The 23,639-nt window shown below is 31.8% G+C and overlaps 1 protein-coding gene across 3 annotated transcripts in view; it reads left to right on the forward strand.

Moving 5' to 3' along the window:
• LOC130894051 (general transcriptional corepressor trfA-like) overlaps positions 1–23,639 on the forward strand; it is a 33,434-nt gene that overhangs the window by 842 nt on the left and 8,953 nt on the right. For all 3 annotated transcript variants that reach the window (XM_057800591.1, XM_057800589.1, XM_057800590.1), the window contains exons 2-7: positions 755–821; positions 3,440–6,065; positions 7,530–7,592; positions 12,918–13,010; positions 18,812–19,136; positions 19,214–19,423. In XM_057800591.1, the coding sequence (XP_057656574.1) occupies positions 755–821; positions 3,440–6,065; positions 7,530–7,592; positions 12,918–13,010; positions 18,812–19,136; positions 19,214–19,423 (3,384 nt within the window). The remainder of the gene's footprint in view (positions 1–754; positions 822–3,439; positions 6,066–7,529; positions 7,593–12,917; positions 13,011–18,811; positions 19,137–19,213; positions 19,424–23,639) is intronic.

A 23,639-nucleotide genomic window follows, 5' to 3' on the forward strand; every position in this document is an offset into this window, starting at 1 on the left:
TACCTGCTGTGTGGAGATGCCTGTGGATATTTTTCTTGAACTTCTGTAAGTTGTAGTGTTAGGAAAATTTGTGTTTTGTTAGCTGATTTCACAGGTTTGCACTTCTGCAAAGGAAAAAGTTCTGATAACTTAACGTTCTGGGCGTCTGCAGGCAAATTCATTGTTCATTAGCCACGTCTGCCTGTCAAGTAGATCTTGTAAATACTGCTCTAGGCAGGATTATATTGGACTGCTTAGTAGAGCATCTGTTGTGGTAGTATCGATAAAATAAAGTTATGTCAGCAATATTTCTTCTATGCTCTAAGTTTCTAAGCATCTTAAGGTTATGTTTGGGAGCCGAGTACCAAATGTGTGAGCAGTATTCCAAAGAGAGACAAATCTGGGCCTTGTAGTTGATTAGAAGCTGTTGAGGAGTATACAGCTCTATGGTCTTTAAGAGGGCTCCAAATTTTTGTGAAGGTACCTCAGCTAATTCAGCTAAGTGACTATACCAGGACACATTGCTCCCAAACTCAACACCTAATAAGCAAATTTGCAGTAATGCTGATAGTTTATGTTCAGACATAACCAAATCCTGAGCTGCAGTGCCACCATTTTTTATAAAAAAGACAGCCATTGTCTTACCAGGTATCTAAGTATATTTTCATAAATTAAAAAAGTATAGAATGAAAGAAATGAAGAATACTTAGAAAAGGAGTTTCAGCCAAAATATTAGCATGAAATGATGTTCACTAATATCAAATATTTTTTTTAGTGATGTGTCAGAAAGTGAATCTGATGACTCTGTAAATGTTTTAGCAGCTGAGTTGAAAAAATTGATAGTAAGTATTACAGTCTTTATAGTAAGAACTCTGAATCTTTATAAGAAATCATGTAAAGTATATAAATGAAATACTTGCCACTATATTGTTAACAAAATTTTTATAGTGAAGTACAAATATCTTTCATTTAATAGAAAAACATGTGTTCTTGATTAATATATCTAAATAATGATACAGTTTCAGCCCTCTAAATAACATAGAAAAACATGATTGGATTTAGTTTTGTTTAAAGGAGATGACTAATTTAACAATATAATAATTGCTAACAACATAATAATTGATTACACTAGTTACAAATCATCTTATTGCTAGACTATTGGACATATACAGATTTTATAATTTTCTATATATTTTTTTTATCTCGAAGAGATTAGGTGTAAAAAACTCTAAAGTCATTCTTGGAATATAACCCCTATAATTTATTCTGACCGAAAATAGGAAAAGACCGAGTATCAGCCTAAAATTCTCAGGAATATTCCAGGAGGCCATAAAAATGTTGGAAAAAAAAATTAAGATCATAACAACCTCGGAACATCCAATAATCGTCCCCCCACTAACGCAGCTGTTAGTAAATAATTGAAAAAATTAACTAAGGCCGAGGATCAATCTAAAATTTTTAGAAATTACCAACAAGGACACAATAAAGGCAGAAAAAATATTGAGACCATACCACCCCCTGAACATCACCTAATCATCTCCTCACTCAAGCTACTGTTAGCAAATAACTAAAAAAAGTTATAAAGGAATTTCTAAGGGATTCCAGTCGACTACTATAAATACACTTTATTCGCTGTGAACTTTTCCCTAGAAAACCAGATAAATAGGGATTTGCACAAGTTTCAGTATGAATTTGAATTTGTAATTTTCATCATCAGTATCATAGTCTTAACTATTCATAGCAGATACATTAGTTATTTTAGCAGTGTTCTTGTTTCTATTACCAACATCACATTCTAAACTATTTTTACCAAAGCTCTTTCTGCAGATTTTTCATTTCTATTATCAATATTAGATTGCTAACATGTGAATTCTTTCAGTAGGTTTGTTGTTTTTTTTATCTGAAGATTTTAAATTATCCATAGAGGCAGCGACCATCCTTTCACTAGATTTTTCATTTCCATAATCTGTCTGATTTCAATTCTTGACCATAACTAACTGAGGCGAGATTTAGATTTATAATCATATTTTTCTTTCAGCTGTCACGCTATCTAATAAACAAAAAACGTGAAAAAAATGTTGATTTTTGTTGATTTTATTAGATTAATATTCTTATCCACCATTTATGTCAATGAAATTTCATCTAAATTGTCAACATAGTAAGGTATTTCCTAAACTTAATATCTGATCTAACTCCATATTTAGTCATACCATTAATTAATCCCTAAAAATTTCAGACTGATCCTCGCCGTGGTTATTTTTTTTAAATTAGGGGATTAGGGGATGTTCTGGGGGTGGTATGATCTCGATATTTTTTTTATAGCCTCCTCGGTGATTCCTGAGAATTTCAGACTGATATTTCTATTTTCGGTGAAAATATATTATAGGATTGTATTCCAAGTGAGTTTTTTACTACTAAACTTTTTGTTTTTGCTATATATACATATATATACATTATAAATGGTACTTGTTCTTTTTTTTATCGTTTCGAAAAAAACGTTTTATACTTCAGGAAGATGCTTTTTGCTGTTTTGGGGTGGTTCTTCACTTATATTACATTTATCCAATTAGTAGAGTAGTTATAATAGTAATAGTATAAAGTCCTTGATCTAACTCTAAAAACATTAATCTTTTCACAACTTAATATAAACATTTCAAAAACTTCCAATATCAGTTCTAGTTTGTCACTAATTTTCTCACAATGTATATGGGTTTTTTGTTACCACAAGTAGCTCCAATAAAAGCTTTTATTTATTATTTTAATGCACAACGAATTTTTCATTAAGCTTTTCAATCAGTTTCTAATGGAATTATATCTATAATTTCTTCAGAAAAAAAAGGTGAAAACTATCTTTTGTGAATGTAAAATCCGAATTTATTGTGTAAGACCAGGTACTACTTTTTGGATGCTATATTTTAGTATCTTTACTTTCATGAGATATGGAGTTTTGTACCATTCCGATCCACATTTTACAAAGTGATTTGAACCTTTGCTGTTCTCAGTCTTATTGAATTTGCTGAATAAATCAGATGGATTAAGTACATTATCTATACTAACAGTTAATAGGTTATCATCTTAGTTACTGTATCTTCTATGTTGCTCCCAGAGCTTTCCTGATCAGTATCAGCAGTATATTTATTGCACTAGTCAAGAATTTCATTTTTGATACTATACATAACCATTTCTGATATTTTTTTAATGTAAAGTACAATTTCTTAGTGGTCACTTTGATACAAATGTACCATAGAAATTCTAAATACAGATAGATTTCCATCAAAGATGATTTTGTTAGAAATCTAGAAGATTCTTCAGTAATGTTGTACTTAGTTTTTGATTTCAAAATTAGAAAGAACGAACTTTATTTCAATTAAATTACTTTTCTATTCTAAATTTTCTGGTGCCAGATAAATATTGTGAGTTGAACAGAGAATACATTTATGAATTTAATTGTATTTTACAGGAATGTGATGTACGACAAAATCAGAAAAATCTACTTAATGTGGAAATCAAACCCCCAAAACTTCGACCTTCAGTAGTACATAGAGCTTTTAAGAAAAATGTCACTAGTACCCCATTGGTTGCTAAAGGCTATAAGCATTTTTTTGCATCAGATTCTTCTCTTTCACCTATCAGAAATAATGAAACTCGAGTGAGTAATTTAAGGAAAAGTGGCAATTCGTATTCCATAAATAGTATAAATTCAAAGAAAGATGAATTTGACGCTGATTTAAATCATAACAATTCTAAAGAAAATAGTAAGACCATAATAAGTAATCACAAAATTAATATTAATTCAAGAAATAATGTGACGCCAGAAGTTTGTAGACAAGATAACAAGAAGCCACTAGAAAGATCAAGCAGTTTGAAATTTTTAAAGAAAAGTGCTTTGAAAAACACTAACAACAAGTTTTCAAATAATGCTCTAGATAATGGTGAGATATCTGAGGTAATAAACAAAAGCAAAACTATAAGATCATTAAGAAGTACGAGTGAAAATAAAGAAACATATACTACTCCAAAAACAGATGAGGAACGCTCATCTTCCAAACGCTCAACTGGCAGAAAAGATTCACATAATGGCATTATCAACAAACATATATCTCCTAAAATAACATCAATCAATACAAGTAAAAAAACTAACAGAAATTCTGTATCTGATAATAACATGTGCCATTCAGATAGTTCTAGTTCAGAAAGAGAAGCTCTGAAATCTCCATCCCGAAATCACTCATCAAGAAAAATAAGTTCATCACATGTTACTATTTTCAAAAAACCATCAATTACAATTCCTAATTCACAAAAGAATATAGAGAATTTTGATACATCAGTAATGTCAAAGGATAAAAACTCATTATTGGGTATACACAAAAGCAGATCTTCATTGAGAAGGGTTTTGCTTAGGAAAAAGAACCTTAATTCCGACAAAACTCCAGATAATGACAAAACAAAAACAACAAGAGATTTGGTTAAGAATGTATTTGGAAAAGGCACAGGTAAGAGCCTCTTGCCAGTGCCTATCTCTAGGTATATGGAAAGTACCAGTAGTGATAGAAAGATCACAAGACAACGTTTACAATCACAAATAATTTTACAAGAAAATAAAGAATATGTGGAGAGAAACAACAAGATGCGGTCAAAGAGTGTAGATTTCATCCATACAAAAAATTTGGAACCAAAAATAAAACAATTATCAAAAACTGCAATAGAGGATAGAACTTCAGACAACATTGAGGCACATACAAATGGAGAAGCATCTGGTAATCAAATGGAAACTATGAATAAGATTAAACCCCCTGTTCCAAAACCAAGAAACAAAAAAACTACAATTGACAAACATGTTTCTAAACCTGGTCAAGTGAATACTGTGAATAAACCAGAGAGACTTTCAAAATTCATAGACAAACTTATCAGAAGACGTATGACAGAATCTTCTTCAAGCAATCCGAAACCAGTTTTGAGCAGGAGTGTACAAACTTCCTACAGAAGGTCTTCAGTGAATAAATGTTTGAATCCTTTACAAGAGCAACCAAACCATCAAGAAATACAGACACAAACAAGCTACAAGTATGCCCCTATTGAGAATGATAGCAGTGACAGCTCAATATCTAATTATACTCGTTTGATAGAAGAATGTGCTCAGGGAGTAAATTTGTTTGATAGTTTGAAACCAGAAGGCAGATTTTCTTCCAGTATCGATGATTATGCCTTCTTAGATAATAGTAAAAAACCCTGGAGGCTGGACGAAACCCTCAATTTACCAACTAGGTCTAGCATTCACCTCAGTTTTATAAAAAATTCAAAATATATTAAAGCAGACAAAGAAACCAAAAAACAATTAAGACAATATTCTGCATTGCCTAATGTGACGCAACATTCAATTCCAAAGCAAATAGATAGCGATGAGTCTGAGTCCTGCGTATCAAACTGTAGTGATCAAGGAGTTGATAAAACTGTGGTGAATGCTGTAGAAACAGCTGAGAACATAGAAGATGATAATGAGTCATTGAATTCTTGTTTTCTTCCTCGTGGTATAACCACTTCATTAAATAAAATAGTGAAACCAACTCCTGTAGTAGAAGATGTGCCAATAGAAGATGTACCAATAGAAAATGTGCCAAACGATCAAGGAATTACAACTGCAATTAGTCATACATCTATCGCCGAGAAACATTTGTCTAACGATCCAGTTAGAGAATGGGTTGCCAATGTTAATAACCAATACAGGAATAGTGATGATGAGTCAGAGTGCTGTTTTTATGAGAATGGACCAACTCCTATACATTCTACTCAAAAGACTCAACTCCCTAAGAAAAATACTATTTCTAAAGTTGCTAAAGCTTTGTTTCAGACTGAAACTGAAAATTTTGAGAAAGACAAATATTTACATGTAATTTTGAATAGGATAGATGCTTCCACATACAATAAAGAAAATGATAGAACTGGTAATATCCCTAATCAATTTACGGAATTGGGCACTAGATTAAATTCTATAGTAGAAGGCGATAATATTGAGAAAATTGGGGATGATAATGTGTTCAAAGTTCCTTTGATGGAAAGAGTTCCACAATCCAAAAAGAAGAAAAATAGTAAGTAAGATAAATGGTTATTTTCATTTATATAGGGAGTTTTACAAAAAATTAGTCTCACTTCATTTGCATGTTCTTGAGAAAAAAGTCCAATAACAAAGTTATAGACAATATGGTGCTTTATGTTTTCTATATTTGATTTTTGTTTTTGTGTCCTATTCCCAAAATATATGGTTTTACTAGGTTCCACAGGGTATTTTTAAAGAAATTACTTTTACGTAAAAATCTTGATCAAATTTTAACCCTATATTATTTAAAATTAACAACTTCATGCCAAAAAATTTTGTATTTGTTGCATCTCTTCACCTATTTGACAACTTTCATTGACGAATTTGAAACTCCATTAACTCCAATGCCTTGGAAGTAAACTCGTAAGCGCAGAAACGACTGAAGTCCTACGCTCGCGGTCAAAAGTCTTTAGTCAAAAATCTGTAGCTCTTATTATTTTTCTGATTTTGGCATCTCAAAGCCATTAGCATTAGCTTTATGAGTGATTTATGTTGTTATTGAGCTATTTTTTGGCAAAATACATCGAACCAAAAGGAATCTTAAACAATGAAAATGTGTTATAACTAACAGTAAAGAAAAGCTTAAATTCCTCGAAAAATAATTTATTTGGATCTCATAAGTTTTTTATACTTTTGTTTGATGCTATCCCATTCTTCAGTTAGTCCGATATCGTGACTGACTCAGGTTGCCTATCCCGAACTTTTCTCTTAAGCTCATCCCATAAATGCTCGATAGGATTTAAGACTGGGCTACACGCTGGCCAATCTATAGCGTCGATTTCGACATCCTGTAAATACTGCCGTATGGAACCTGCAGTACGTGGATGAACATTATTCTGCATTAAGATGAAATTTTCTCCAATGAAATTGAGACAGGGAACAATATTCTTGCATTGAAAACCTGCCCAAACCAAAAAGGAACCTCCTCCAAGTCTCCTGTGGGCTCGTCCTCTCCTATCTTTACCGTCCAGGTACAATTTGCTTTCGTCTGAGAAGAGAACAGAGCCCCATTGTTCGTCAGTCCAATTAACGTTGCTCGGTAGGCTGGGGTGGATTTGGGGTATCTAGCTAGTCTTTTTGGTTCAAAGTTGGCTGCCTTAAGTCTTCTTCTGACTGTCAAGACATTCTACTTCAATTATCTATTGATTTTGCACATTTAACTTAGTTAAATCAATTTCTCAAAAACTTGCACAGTGGAAAATTTTAAAATAACGCATTTAATTAGCACTCAATTTTACGCTTATTGTTTTTTCGGTCTGCTAATATTGCTCTGCTAACTTTAGTGACATCAATTATACCGTCTGACACGCTTTTTGATAATCCATTCGACTTCAGAGATTGGGTCTCTGAAGAAGACCTTCTAAACCCATGTCAGATAGGAATATAAATATGAAAAATTTTTAAAAATAATCCATCCATTCAATTTTTTGTGAAATAATGATACTTTTGTATTTAGATAAAAAATCTACCCCAGCATTTCAAGAAGCATCTATCGAATCAAATGGAGGAGATACTACAGGTGAGATATTAAAAATAAATGTAATACTTTTCATAATATTACATTATTTAAACTAATTTAGTAGTCTTATGAACAAAAATAAGAAACATATTTTTTAATTAAAAACAATCCTTTTTAGGGCTACATTCTATTCTGCTTTCTTTCATATATAAATTTGTTTGCTATTAAGGCATGTTTTCGTTGTTAGCTAGCACTATCCCAATAGATTATAAATAGTGATGCAAATTCCATTTTAACACTGCAGTAGTCGCACCTCTATATGGAGCATAAGTGTCTTTTCTATTTTGTCCAATTATACCCTCATTACTACTTTAACATTATAGAAAATTGGTAAAATTATTGAAATAATTAAATTTCAAGTCCAAGATGTTTATTAAAAAGCTTTGCGAAGAAATATAAAAATATAACAATAAGCAAACATGTTGAATGTATAAAATAATGAAGAGATAGGTGAATACAATATTTTACAAAACATTTCACAGACAAAATAAAAATTAATATAAAGTATAAATAGTTTTATGTCTATATATTTTATTTACATTGCAAACTGATTACCAATAATTTTTTTTCGCAAAAAAAAATGTATCAGTCTTTTTCGCGAGTACACCCATCAGAACAAATAACGGAACAATGTGTACCTAAGCATAAATATCACCCGCAATTTTTACATCTGTACTAGGTATACCTTTTTTCCTATCCTTTTGACATGGTGCACACCGTTTACGAGAAGTAGTTTCTGTTGCATCTTCATTTGTTTGAACAGTAGAAGTAGTATCTGATGAGACCTCCTGCAATTTGCTGAACATTGCATCCCACTATCTCTGAGCAATTGTTAGAGCGGTTTGCATTTTATCCCATAGGATCATTCATGCTTATCCCACACAATTATCGCCAGGTCATCGCCGTATCCGCTTTGGTTAGATTTAACAACACATTATCGACTACCAATGACCCTAGTAGTAGCGATAAGTAGACGCCTTGTGAGCATCCGCATCCCGGTTTTACAGTTATTGCTTCATCTCGGTTTTGCAGTTATTGCTTCATCCCCTATATTGACTTTGATAATGTGACTATCCAAGGTTGCCATGCTTAGTCCGACTCCTTGTCACCAGTGCCTGATGGATGGAATGTCTTGGCATGTTGGAGAAGGTATCACCAATATCTATGAAGGCTCAAACTATGCAGAGCAGAGGCAGTCGACTTACCATATACACCATGACGAGTTATAACTATCTGTATATGGGAAAATACTTATAGTAAAATCATGAAAATTTCTACGTTTGGGTTTTCGGATACTTGTATATTACACCTGTATATGTAAATCTACGTAAAATTTTATTATACTTTTGTATAAAAACTTTTTTCGAAAAATGCATACTTTTTGAGTTATTAATTTTTTTGTAACCATTTGACCCTTGCAGACCCTTATAATTTATTTTTTTATGAAGATATCATCAAAGTTATGAAAATAATTTTTGTTCGGTTGCTTTTAGCAAGGTCAGACATATTAGAATCTAAGTTGAAAAATTTTTCATTTTATACACAGTGAAAATACAATACAACTTTGACACATTCACCATGTATTAAAAGCAAATTTACATAATCTTCGTTATTAAAATGAGAACGAGCCATTTTAACGATTTTCGAAAGTATCATCAATTGACTAATGACAATGCTGTTGTTATCTCTGTCCGAACAGCACTAATGACAGAGCCCCAATTTTTGATACTGAAATTGATTATACATAAATGAACAAGTTTATTACATCAGGGTACTTTGTTTTCAATTCCTATACAGCTAATTTCATTAGTGCTTTAAAATCTTATACAGATTCTTCTGCTTTATTTTCACTGATTATGATTATGAAGCCATTACACAGTTCCATAAATTCAACAAGATTTTTTTCATGACACTCACCTTAAAAAACTTCTGTGTGCTGGTGAACCATATCCTGTTGAAACCCAGTGGGATCAAAGTTAGTTTTTCTCATTTCTCATTGCAGGAACTATTCGAGTTATCAATAACTCTTTAATACATTGGTCCGTTCAAGTTTTGTTCTACAAATAATGGTACAAAACAGGTGTCGATAATATCTACACAAACATTCTGTTCTATGTTCCCGCATCTATCTAAGATTAGTTTAATTCCAATTTCTACAATTTTGTATGTACAAAAAGCATCGGCGGAAGCCCTTTTTCTTTTTCGTTCCTTCTCCTCTTAATAAGGATCTTTTCACCCAATTATGTTCGTCCATTCTGGCTATTCCCCATCCAACATAGTCTTTTTACTATGATCATATATTCCATTTCAGGTTACAGTGCAGCACAGTTACATCTCTTCGGTGTTGAAATTTCTCGAATTAATATAAGTCCCTAGATATTTGTATTTCTGTACTTTTTTTAATGTGGTTATTTCCAATTTATAACTGTGCATTCTGATCTTGCATTTTCCAGAAGTACATGTATTTAGTTTTATTTAAATTCATGTCTAGCCTATACTGCTAGCTGACTATTCTTACCTTTTCTGCAATTGATTGAAGGTCTTCTATATTTTCCGCTATTAAGATAGTGTTCTCAGCATACCTAATGTTATTAACTGGGACTCCATTCTTCTCTTCTTTGTCCTCGCCTGTTTCATCATTTAGCAGTTCATTGAAATATTTCTTCCACTTGTCCAGTATCTCTTTTTTACATATTTAGGTGTGAGCCGTCTTTGTCTCCGTAATATTCCTGCCTGGTCGTGTTTGGTATCTTTTCTTGTTCTTGCCCCCTGATCAAAATTTCTGATGTCTTTTTGTTTATATAATACTCTTCGATGTTTTCTAGTTTGATCTCCAAAAGCTTTCGTTTCCTCTCTCTCTATACATTTTCTTTGCTTTTTTCCCTTCCTGTGCGTATTCCTGTTTCAATTCTCTGTCTTGCTTGGTTTCTTTTTCTAATGCCTGCTTGCAGTATTCTTCGAACCATTCTTTTTTTTCTTATTCTCCAATCTTCCTAGTTCTTTCTGTGTCAAATCCTTCATTGTTTTCTCAATCTCTGTCCACTCCATCTCGACATCTTCCCATTTTGTTTGTTATTCAGGTTTGTTGTCATTACATTTTCAATTTTTTTCGCCACACATTCATCTTCTAATACCCTTACGCTACGTTTTACTAGATCCTGAGGATTTCCTCTGTTCAGAAGTCGAGTCCGCTCCTCTGTAGCTTCTAACATATGTTATCAATTTTTATTGCTTCCTTTCCACTAGTACATGGTCGATTTGGTTTTTTGTTCGGTCATTCAGAGAAATTCGGGTTTCTTTATGGACGGACTGTACTACCAGTGCGTGGTTACGTATTAGGCAAACGGATTCTAAAGATGAATAATGAAGGAAGAGTCAGAATTTTTAATCTTTTAAAGAAGTCCCTGCAGAGAGCCCTGCTGTTTAGTCCGAGTAAATATCTAATAGCTTTCTTCATAGTTTAAAGATTCGCTCAAGTTGAGTCGCACCACATGTACCTCAGAAGGGAAGGGCATATCAGAGATGCGACTCTTTGCTTGTTGATTTGCTAATTTGTAACATACGATTCCAATGTGGGAAGGTAACCAGATGATAATAACTCTTATTTTTTGGGAACTACGCAGCCTATTTCTGTTTCATTCTTGAAAGCACCGTAAATAAAATCCATGATGGAGTAATGGGAATAGAAAAGGACTTGTTTGTGAGAGGCCTGTGCCGTCGAGAAGCTGTGATAATATAAATGGTATGGGCTTTATTGGTGGAATGGTTGATGGTTGGAATAAATTTTTAGTGTTGTTTATGACTAGAGGGTAGACAGGGCTGAAGGAGTTAAATGATACAGAGCCAGCATAAGAAAGAAGTAGTTGCTGCCGTCTGATCCAAAGTAGAGGCTCATAAGTTTCATAGTTAAGGCTTTCTATAGGGCCAGATCGATATGCACCTAGATAAAAACGTAAAGCTGTATTATGCACTGGGTTTAAAAGGTTAAGGTCATATTTTGAGGTAGACATATATATGTGATAACCATAAATTAATTTTGAGCGAATTAGGGCTCTGTATATTTTGCGAAGATAATTTTGCCTTTGATTTTTATGATGTTGTTTCCAAGTACGTCAAAAGTCAGATGTTAGGCCCAAAATTTTGCAGCGATCCATAACGGGAAGGGAGAGTTTTCAATAAAGACACAGGGGGATATTGTCGATGGTCTTCCGCTAAATTAAATAATTTTGGATTTTGTTGCGCATAGAGCTAGTCCTAAGAGGTCCTAATTATTAAGAATACCAATGGAAAGTGTGTGGCTACCTCAAGGTCATCGTTATGTTCTTAGGGTTGCGAGGTGATTGTACAAAAACTGTTGTTTTCTTTGTTTGTGGGAAGTAGGGCTAAACAACATCATTATGTAAGAAAATAAATGCTTATCCGGAATCAGTATACACCGGGAAAATGAACATTAAATATTAGCTGTCCTTTACACATCAAATTAGTGCTCATGAAAAATTTTGTGAAGGCGCTTGACAAAAACAATGATGCTTTCCGCCATTTACAAAAATCTTTCCAAACATTGAAGAGGGGTATCTTTGTTGGCCTACAAATCCATAAAATTATGAAAAATTCTCAGTTTGGTTAGGTTAGATAGTTACTTGAAAGTCATTCAAAATGGTTGTGAAACATTTTAGTTGGCAAATAAAAAAAGTGAAAATTACAAAGAAATTGTTACCGATTTATTAGAAAATTTTAATAAGCTGGGAGTAAACATGTCATTAAAAATTCAATTTTTACATTGGCATCAGAATTTTTTCCTGAAAACTTAGGAAGTAAGAGCGATGAATAAAGGGAAACGTTTTCACCAAGATTTAAAGGTTTTCGAGGCACGACATCAAGGATTTTATAATGTTGGTTTATTATAAAAGAAAATAATTCAAATAGCTATAAAAAGAAAGCAAAAATTCATTGTTTTAATTATCTTAGTATTAATATCAAAATAATGTATATCAGTTAATAAATATTTCTAAAAAGAGTCGTGCCAGAATTTTTTTATTTTTTCTGGATAATTTTCTACCTAAATGAATAATAAAATAACAACTTTTAGCTGGGGTATCAAAATCATGTAAACTAGTGTATTAAGGGCCCAATTTTTTTTTGGGCAAAAAAATTTCTCGTTGGGACAGAAAATAATCGTTGAAAAAAAAGCACCCTAGAGAATTTAGAAATATTCATTTTACCCCATTCATATGTAATTCACATAATAAGCTCAAAATCAATGAAAGATGTAGTTGTAGGTCAATTTATTTGAATTAAATAATTCATTTTGAATTTAACTTTTAGGTTTAAGAAGATCTACTAGAACACGACGTCAACCTTCGAGAAAATTTGTTCCTCTTATCGTTATTAACAATCTATCACAAAAAGATAAGAAATGTAAGTTTTAACAGAAACGTTATTTTTGACCTTATAAATATCTACTGTGACTTTTTCAATATTTTTCCGGTCAACAATTGTTGATTGTTGCAAAATTAAATAATTTTTTTTCAATTAATATTTAGCTATGCCTGTTATCACATTAAATGGCCGTAATTAACATAGGTTATGAATTGTTTACGTAATTTCCTCATAAAATTGTTTTAAATCTATTTTTTCATTTCGATTGTTTAAATTGTTTAAATTTTGCTTTTAAAAATCATAATTTACACTTTTAAAAACTTTGGCAAAACATTTTTAAATTGTTGAATATCTTTGTTTCAATTAATATTTAGCTATGCCTGTTTTTACATTAAACAATGGCGGTAATTAACATAGGTTATGAAATTTTTAAGTAATTTCTTCATAAAATTGTTTTAAATAAGTAGGGATATTTATGAAAAAAAAATCTATTTTTTGTCCAGAGAAAATTATGATTTAAAAAAAATAAGTTTAATTGCTTAAAATCGATTTTTGTTATTTCGATTGTTTAAATAATTAGATAATAAATAATTTTGAAAATCATATTTTACTCTTTTAAATAGTTTAGCAAAAAATTTTTTATTAATTATTCATAAATTCAAAAATTTGTTATAAACAAACATGACTAACGTTATATTTTTTTCTGAAGCAGAACAAAATTTATAAAACAGCTTTATGTAAAAAAGTATAAAAGAATTTTTTTTTTCATTTGTTATTATACTTTCTAATATCATACACACGGTAATTGTAGCGCCTAATTGATAAATATCCCGAAAAAGGCGTGGCATAGCTTTCGAACATAATAAGCGGCATGTTGAGGACGAAACACTTCCCATCGGATGGAAACAAGCAGACATCATAATGCTGAGAAAAGCCGGAAATTAATCCACTGCCCCGCAAAACTATAGACCGATAAGTTTGCTACCTGCCATGAATAAAATCGCAGCGAGAGTGTAAATGAGACTTATGAATGAACAAACAAGGTCTCTGAATACGAAACCAGAAGAACTCTTTGGCTTTAGAAGAAACCACAGCATCAAACGGCAAATCATGAGACTAGTTCAAAATACTACTCAAGGTTTCAACCAGAAAGAATCCACAGGGGTAAACTTTCTAGACTTAAGCCAGGCTTTCGACCGAATGTGGCATGAGGGCTTGCTTTACGAGATGAAAGAGGCAGGATACACTTAACCATTCATAAAACTTCTGAGCACGTAGCTCAAAGACAGGAAGTTTCGGGTGAACGTTGTAAACGAGAAATCGGAGAGCAGCAGGCGGGAGTACGCAAGGAGCAGTAATATCACCGATTTAATATAACATATACACAGCGGACATTCCAAAAACGGAAAACACCATGGCAGCGTTATATGCGGACGATACCGCAATAGCAACGAGGTGCGTGAAGGTGAGAAACATCACGAAAAGACTAAAAAACGCTGCAAACGAGATAGACAAATGTTACAAAATATGTAAAACAAGTAAACTGTGAGAAAAGACGGAGCCACCGATCCGACCGGAACATAAAAATTAACGACGAAGAAATCCAGTGGATACAAAAGGCCAAATACCTGGATCAAGGTTTCACTTTCAACGAATACGTGAAAATCACTGTCGACAAAGTAAGACAAGCGAGAGAAGACTATGCGGATTAATCGATAGAAAAAGCAAGCTAAAGACAGAAACAGAACTCAGATTTATTAGGAGTATAATAATACCGATTATGATATACGCCTCGATGGCATGGAAATAAACATTACAAGCTTTTGTCTAAAAAATTGTAAATTTTTTTTAGAATTGAGCGTTTCTCTCTCTCTCTCATGCAAATTGAACAGGAAAAATCTTCCCGCCTAACAAAACGTAACGCTGAGACAAGCATTAAATGTCGACTGGGCAGAAAAGCTATGCTGGCAACGTATCCCAACGTGGAATTAAAGGTACACCCGAAAGGATTACAGGAAACAAGAGAGGTCGAGAAGACAAATGGATCGATATGATAGCAGATTAAGTTAGATTAGTAAAAAACATCAGAAATACAAAAAAAACACATACCAAAAAAACGAAAACTAAAAAACTCAAAAAAATTCAAAAAAATAAAACTTTTTTAACAAGACTCTTGGTTTTCCTAGTCAACTCTGACACCGTAACTCCACACTTCACAAGCAAATGCTGAATTATATATCGTGGATAGCTGTAAAGAAGGCGAAGTACCACTCGGTTTAGATCATTTCTTGTCGAAGGAGGTTAGAAAAAGTTCATCCGAGACAGCTAAAACACACACACATTAAGACATTTAAGAAGATAAGAGTGTATAGCCAACAGGCTAACTCTTAAAAATAGAAGATCCCCAAAATCTCCCATAGAATCCAGGGGAAAGGCACGAGTCTACGCGTGAAACTGTCAAGCGAACTTGGACGAGGACCTGTCGAAATGACATTGAGTGGTGGAATGTCCTTCCATTCGCGAATTTATCCAGGGGTGGTTGTTTAGAAGGAAGGGGTTCTCACGCGCGCGCGTGTGTTTGTAATATATACAAAAAAAATTAATTTTAACATAATAAAAGAGAATGCATTTATGTTCAACAAGGCTCCAGCGAAATGAACACCAAACACAGTAATCATATTGTTTAAAGAATGGTTGATATAAGTATAATTAATTAAAAATTTGTTAGGTAATTTAGCCCTTAACAAAATTGTTCTAGGGTTTATCGCTGTATCTGTATAATTTAACAAGTATCACAAAAAATATGAAAAACTGAAAAAAAAAACATAATTTTTATTAACAATAAAGGATAGATACGACTTGACCTCAGATTTATCTGAGAGAGAAATTTATTCTTTATAAAATGATTTTAATGTCCTTTATCTCTAATAGTTTAGAATATATATCAATGTTTACCTTATCTATGATATAAGAAAGTACAATAAATAAAAAAAAATTTTTGCATTGTTTATGTATAGTTATTTTCATCATTTTTTCCTGCACCAGAAAAAAATATAATATTGGTCAATCTTTGTTTATAACAATGTTTTAATCTAATCAATAATTAATAAAAATTTTTTTCGCAAAACTATTTAAAAGTGCCAATTATGATTATTAAAAGCAAAATTATTTCTTAACTAATTATTTATGCAATTGAAATATAAAAAAATCAATTCGAAGTAATTAAACATTAAAATTAAGAAAGAATTTTTTTAAAGATCATAATTTTCTCTGGACAACAAAATAGCAAAAAAAATTCTCTATTTAATACTGTTTTATAAACAAATTACGTAAACAATTCATGACCTATGTTAATTACTGTCATGTGAAAACAAGCATAGAATGGAAAAAAAATTCAACAAATTTTTCAGATATTTAATTTTGAAATAGTTTTAAAAATTCATAATTAAAAAATTATCAAACTTTTACGAACGTTTATCGCAGGATCTCATAAAGTATATATCTCAAAAGGGCTACACAAAGTTTAGAATTTATAGCCCACTTACCTTTCATCCCATTATTTATGCCAAAGGAGATAAGGAAAAAATTTTTAGTTAACAATTGGATAAATTTTTGGAAAATAGTCATTAAATTTTTTTTCTACGGGTATCGATTCTTTCAAGTACTAAGAAGATACTCGAATGTTTTCAAATTTTTAAAATGACATTATGATATAAAAAATTATGTTTTTTGATCCCTTTAGCGGTGGCACGCGCATACCCTAACAGCCGGACGGATCTCTCCAACGTCAAATTAAAATTATAAATAATGGAAATAAAGTTAGGACTTTTTTATCGGAAATTTCTCCCTCTTCAACGAGGGATTTGTAAACATGAAAAAAAATTGGTCATCGTTATACAATATTTTTATTTGAAAGGCATTAGCTCAACCAATATAAAAGCTGAACTAGATTCTACTCTGGGTGAGACTGTTCCTTCATTATCAACAGTAAAATATTCGGTATCAGAGTTTAAACGAGGTCATACGACCTGCGAAGACCAGCATCGTAGTGGTCGACCAAATGAGGTGACGTCTTCAGAAATGTTGAACCTTTTTGTTAAACAATCGATTGAACAATTAATTTTCCTAGATTGCACAGGTTGTCTCTGTAAAAGTTACGGATTGTTAACTATTGGATATGATCCACCCCTGGCTTTCAGATAGAAGTGTAGAATCATTTATTTCGTCAAACACACTACACGTGCATACGTAATCATTAAAAAATTATAATATTCTAATGTATAATTTAGAAAATATACTTAAATGTAAGTTCTGATTTCGTAACTTTTAAGGCTTATAACTCGTATGAGAAAAAAATTTTTTTGTCTCAGCATTATTTCTATATCATCTACTCAATCCCAAAAGTCTCGGATCACCTTCTATAAACATTTAAAAAAAGGAGGTTTTGTTAACCATATATTAAGTTGTACAATGTGTCCCTTTCTTATGTTCATTAACGTATTACCTCGGATTACCTAATTTTTGTCTCATATTAATGTGATTGTGAAGAATCATAAATCTACCCATTCTACTTCTAGGTACTATTGCATTCGTTAAGATTTAATGTAAACTGAACGTCCCCTGATGGGAACCAACGTCGTAGTTATGCGATTCCATATGTCCCTTAGACACTTGAAGTTATTATTATTACTTATTTTTGTATTGATGCGACTCTAACGAACATAAATATAATGTATTATAGTTTTTCTATACAATAATATTAGTATGAAAAAAGAGCATAAACACGCATAGTATGTTCTATATAGTCTGGACATCCAACGATAACAGTAGTCAGATTATTGAAACTACTTTATTTATTTATATTTTATGTTAATAAATAGTTTTTATAAAGTTGTGAATTAAGTTATTTAACCAGTTTGTAACAATGACACGAATAAGAAAGAAAATTTATCTCTAGATTTTTTTATTGTGGATCATGAGTCCAAAGTTGTCTTGAAATAAAAACATCTTCAAGTTAGTAGGAAAAATAAACAGTTGAAGGTAATAATCTAACAAATTAAAAAATTTCCATTTTTTAACAATTATTGATACAAGCTACTAGTTATGAACCTCTTTATGATGGAATAAACAAAATATATCAAGATTTTTTTCCTTAGACTAAACAAATTATATCTAATGCCGATTTTGTTTAGCTAAATGAAAGGAGTATAGATAGACACAACTTTCAATAGAAAACTTGATGCCGAATCATCAATATTTTTTATATATATTAACCAGACCAAAATTATACAACTCATTCTGACTTTAATCTTAATTTCGTTATATTGTTAATTATGTATACTTTCGAATTTCTGGGTAAACGTAGTAGTTAATAAAAGTATTAAAAAAGTGAGTCTACAAGAGACAATTCATATTTTACCACTCTGGAATATTATTAGAGCCAAAATATTTCTAAAACTCCTTTCAGAATTATCTACATTATGGTGGCAACAGGATTAGTTTTCCATTCAAAGTTTTTTTATTAAAACCAAATTCATACGTAATCATGATCTGTTAATAAAGTTTTTTTATTGTTTCAATGATTTCTATCAACTCAAACTCGAAAGTTTTTAAATTTTTTGAAAAAATATGAAATTAGAATAATAAAAGACATAATACATTATCAAAATATTTCAGTAGCTTAAAATCTAAAATACCATAAAAAAGAAGCGTGATATGCATGATATTCCTGGCAATAAATGAGAGATTAAAAAATTATCAATTATGATGAAAATAAAGATTATGAAATAATTTTCTAACCATACCATTATAATTCACTAAAATATTTCCATATCTTCTAGTTTTGTCTGGATTGGTTTGTGACTCGAGCATTTCGACTTTAACGACCTCTTCAATCTTGCAGTCAAATCATAAGGGAGAACATAGTCGACAAACCAAAGTTGATAGAAGAGCCAGTTCAAAAGAAAAAATGAGTACAAGATCTTGCAATCCAATTTCTTCGACACCTGAGACAGACATTAATCACTCCAACAAACATAATCGCAAAAATAAAAAGAGTTCTGCTAAAGGAAGTCTTGATACAAAAGTAAAAAAAAAGAAACAAGATGATTATCCAGGTGGTACCGAACCTGAAGTAAATCAAACACAACCTACACCTGTTCATAAGTTAGTATTTGCTACATTTTAGATGTGTCTTATAAATAATGTAGCTTTCTTTTAATTAAAACCTTTTTTGTTTGCAGTACTATGGTGAACAATACAGAACCTACCGAAAACAACACTGGAAAGACACAAAACGGCATTAATAAATCTCTAGCAAATGATTTAGTTGAAACAAATCCATCCATGATGCATTATTCTCAAATAATTGAAAGGGACGAAACTACAATATCAGATTCTAGAGTTAATATTAATAAAGAAGCAGAAATACTTGAAATTATACCAAATCAAGGGTAAATATATTTTTACTTTCCATTTTGTCTTATAATAAATACGAGGTGATAATAAATATGGATATGCGCCATTGGAATGTGAAAATTTTAATTTCACTATTTCTCATAACAAAAATTCTTTCAAAATAGTTGCATCCTCTGTTGTGCTTGAACTTGAACTATTTTTATAAACGCCAGTGGTAGATTTATAGATTTCCCGTCTGTAGGTTATTCATCTTTTTCCACTTGTAGGTTATTTATCATTTGCCACCTGTAGGTTATTCATCTTTTACCGCTGAAGGTTGTATGAAACGCGCGTTGTGTAGTAGTTGTAGTTGTGAGTTTTGGTGTAGTGGTAGTGTAAACAGTGTGCTCAGTATGAATAGCACTAACAGTTCCAAAAATTCCAACTTAGTAATATCCATCTTCATAACTTTTTCTGTAAAAATTTCAAAAATCGTGTTCACTTTGTAGATAATATATTTTTTAATTTGTTAGCCGAATTAAAATAAATTAAAATATTTTTATACAAAATTTTTCGCCTCAGGGTGTTGCCTGGTCAGACTGCTGATGAATCCACTTCTGACAAATGCTCAAAATAAAACTTGGATGTTGAGTACTATCTAACCGTGCACATTTTCATTCGATTATTTAGATACCTTCCATCCAAACGGTTTATCTAATGAATTCATGGAGCAATATATATGTATGTAGAAATTAGGGTGTCTATACACCATAACTTGAAAGGTCAAGTGTTTCCACATTCCTTGCTGCATTACTAGAAAACATATTTTTTACAGCTGATCTGTTAATCCCACTCCTTTTAGAGAGTCCAGACTGTGGGATGGTTGTAGTTGTAGTAAAAAATCCCCAGTAATTTAAATAGGAAATAAAAAATCACGATGCACGTCTAAATATTGATATTAAGAGCACAAACTTCACCAGAATTTGTTATTTGTCATCTTAATTTTAGAATTAGTTTTTTTTATAGTTTTTAAAAGAAAGATAAATTTTGACGTTTGGACTTTTCTTTAAGTTTTTATCAAAATATGATATTGACATTGACAATTTGCTTTCGTATATGATCTATAGATCATATAGAAATAAGAAATAAAAGTTCCAAATGATTACAACACTTTTTTCGATAGAACCAATAATTGAAAATAAAACATCACCCAATAAGTCGTGTGACTGACTGACAGATGGCGCTGCCTTTGTCAAATCCATATGACGTTTGTGAAGTATGAACATTCAAAAGATTATGTGTAAAATTTCATTGTCAGAAAAAAGTGTCAGCTATTTAAGTGGAGCTCCTTTTGTTATTATCAACAGAATCGATTCAAAATAATTTCGTGGGTTAATTTATCATTGCTTCTTAATGGCACAAAATATTGTACAAGCTCAGCAATGGCTTCAAAAGTGTTATCCTGTCTCTGCTCAATCAAAGAAACAAAATCATTTGTTATTGGTTTGATGAATTTAAACGGGGTCGTACAGACACCGATGATGGTTAACGTTCTGGTCGTCCAACTGAGGTGGTTACTCCAGAAAACATAAAAAAATTCCACAAATTGGTTAAATATTATAGTAAATTAAAATTGCGCGAGATAGCTGAGGCCTTAAAGATAACAGAAGGCAATGTGTTCACAATTATACGTGAGCATTTGACCACGAGAAAGCTTTTTTCAAAGTGGGTACCGCGTTTACTCACATTCGATCAAGAACAAAGTGTTGATGATTCAGAGCAGTGTTTGGCCATATTTACACGTTATAAATCAGATTTTTCGCTTCCATACGTGACAATAGATGAAAAATGGATCCATAACTTTATAACTCCGGAATCAAAACGATCATTATATGAGTGGACTGTAGTCGGTGAACCACGTTCAAAGCATCCAAAATCCAAATACTACATAGAGTTGTTGGATCGTTCGAATGCAAAAATCAAAGAAAAACGGTCTCATATCTCGAAGGGAAAACCACTGTTTCGCCAAGACAATGCACTGATTCATGGCAATGATGGTTAAATTGAACGAATAACACTTCGAATTGAATTCTCATCCACCGTATAGTCCAAATCTTTTTTAAGTGGATCATTGCCAGAGACTATGGGAGTCTTTGAGGGGACAAGTACACAAGGAAGAAGGGTTCTGCAACTCCCGAATCAAATTGGGTGCTGTTATCGAAAATGTCCAAAGATTTTTTGTTTTTACCTCCGGGGATTTTTGGCACTGCCGTTTTACCGGAAACTGAGGGTCATTTCTTTACACCTATTTTGATGTAATTTTCTTGGAATAGATTACTTTAGGGGTTTCCCGTTGCCTTCTGAAGGGTTTGTTTAGTTTTCCTCCTCGGTTTTGACCGCCCCTAACATGGGATCAGACGCCCTTTAAAGCCGTTTCTTCTGAAGTACAGACGCTTTTCATGTGTTAGTTTTGGTCCACCCCGGGTATTTTATTTTCTCGGTACAATCTAGACTAACCACCCCACATCGTGATCTAAATACAATTATACACTTTTCAAGTTACTGCTTACGAACTTAAGCTTAAGCTTTTATGTTCTATTCAATATAGGTACAATAAGCAAGTTTTTATTATAACGCTATTTTTTTCTGTATAGTTTTACGGGGTGAGGATGAAATAATTCGTGAGTAAAAATAAAACTTTAGGTATACTAGCATACGAAACGTTTTATTTTGTTTTGCAGGTTATGCAACAAAGAACCCGTAGCGAAAGTACGTTTCATCTGTATTATCTACTATCATAAAAAAGTAACGTTTCACAAAATTTCGTGAAAAAAATGATTTTTGCAAAAGATAAAAATTAAAAACTGACAACCTGGTTATTTCAAATTTTCACATAAATTCATGTGAAAAAAATGGAAATACAAAAGCTGTATATCTTCGTTGTAGTTTTGCCGAAAATCGATATAAACCGTTTTTTGCCCTTAAAAACTCACCCCTTTCCCTTCCCGACCTTAAATCGACCTTTAATTATTTTTCCTTTTATTTTTATCATATTTTTCTCCTTTTCCAATCGGTTTCATCCTACTATTTTTTTTGTTTTAAAAATTATCGACCCTGGTCTAATAAGGGTTTTCTCATTTTGTTATCACGTTAATTGATCATTTTTCTTAAGTCAAAATGCAATATGTTGAAACATACTTCACTATGTTTGTCTAGACTTTTTTATTTCCAACAACCTTTTGAGTAATTTGATGAATAAATTTTGTTTAAAAAAGAAATTTCCCTATATTTGGCCTTCTTCATATCTTCAAACTGTAGCCTGATTTCTACTCTTTCGTAGTACAATCTTTTGGTTATACTTTTCCTTCCAAGTAGAATGTAACGATAAAAATTTTGGTCTTCATTCAAAAGCCCATTTCAAAATTATATCAATACGCAAAAATAACAGGAATGAACCAGAAGAAAAACCTAATTCGGATTGTTACAACAAAAACCAAAATTGAACTTAATGTGGGTGATTTTTTAGAATTAATTGTGAATTTTCTAATTGTAAGTTTAATTTTCTTTGTAGAAAAGTCAAAAAGTGGCAGGTTTAAAAAAAAAGAAAATTTAACAATAGTTTTCAACTTTTTTACTTCAGTAGAGTGTCGATTATCCGAACATTCGGTTATCGGAACCGATTTTTGTTATTTTGAATATGTAAAACGTCTATAATGGAAGCCATCATTAATTATTTCATTATTTCTCAGAAACTGCTTCTTTACATATTTGTATCTCGGGTACTTATCTAAAAAATCATCCCCTACCCCTATCGACTTGGGGTTGTGGGGGGTAATAAAGAAAAGAGTACTGAATACAATAAAAAATTATTCCAGCCGTCTGTCATCCATTGTTAAAAAAATAGAGAGGGTTTAAGAATAAAATTTTTGGAGTTAAGTGTGTTTAACAAATTATAAATTTCATTTGAAAATATATAACCATAAAATACAGATAAATAGTGGAAAATATATGAAATTAATTCAGTAGAATTATGAACAATTATAATTGTTAATTGACGTAACCATGAGTTATTATTTTATCATAGAAAAATACATATGGAAAAATTCAATAACTATTTTTTTATGGTAAAATAGGGTAAAAAAGGCCAAGGGGTGTGGCGGGGGGTGTGTTAGAAGAGCGCGGAAATAACTTAAAAACAAAAACCGACGGCTAATTCCACCTTCCATGCATTGTAATTACCTCCCTCTAACACCCCCCACAACCCCAAGTCGA

This window comes from Diorhabda carinulata, chromosome 5 (genome assembly GCF_026250575.1).
Source record: "Diorhabda carinulata isolate Delta chromosome 5, icDioCari1.1, whole genome shotgun sequence".
Classification (NCBI taxonomy): Eukaryota; Metazoa; Arthropoda; class Insecta; order Coleoptera; family Chrysomelidae; genus Diorhabda; species Diorhabda carinulata.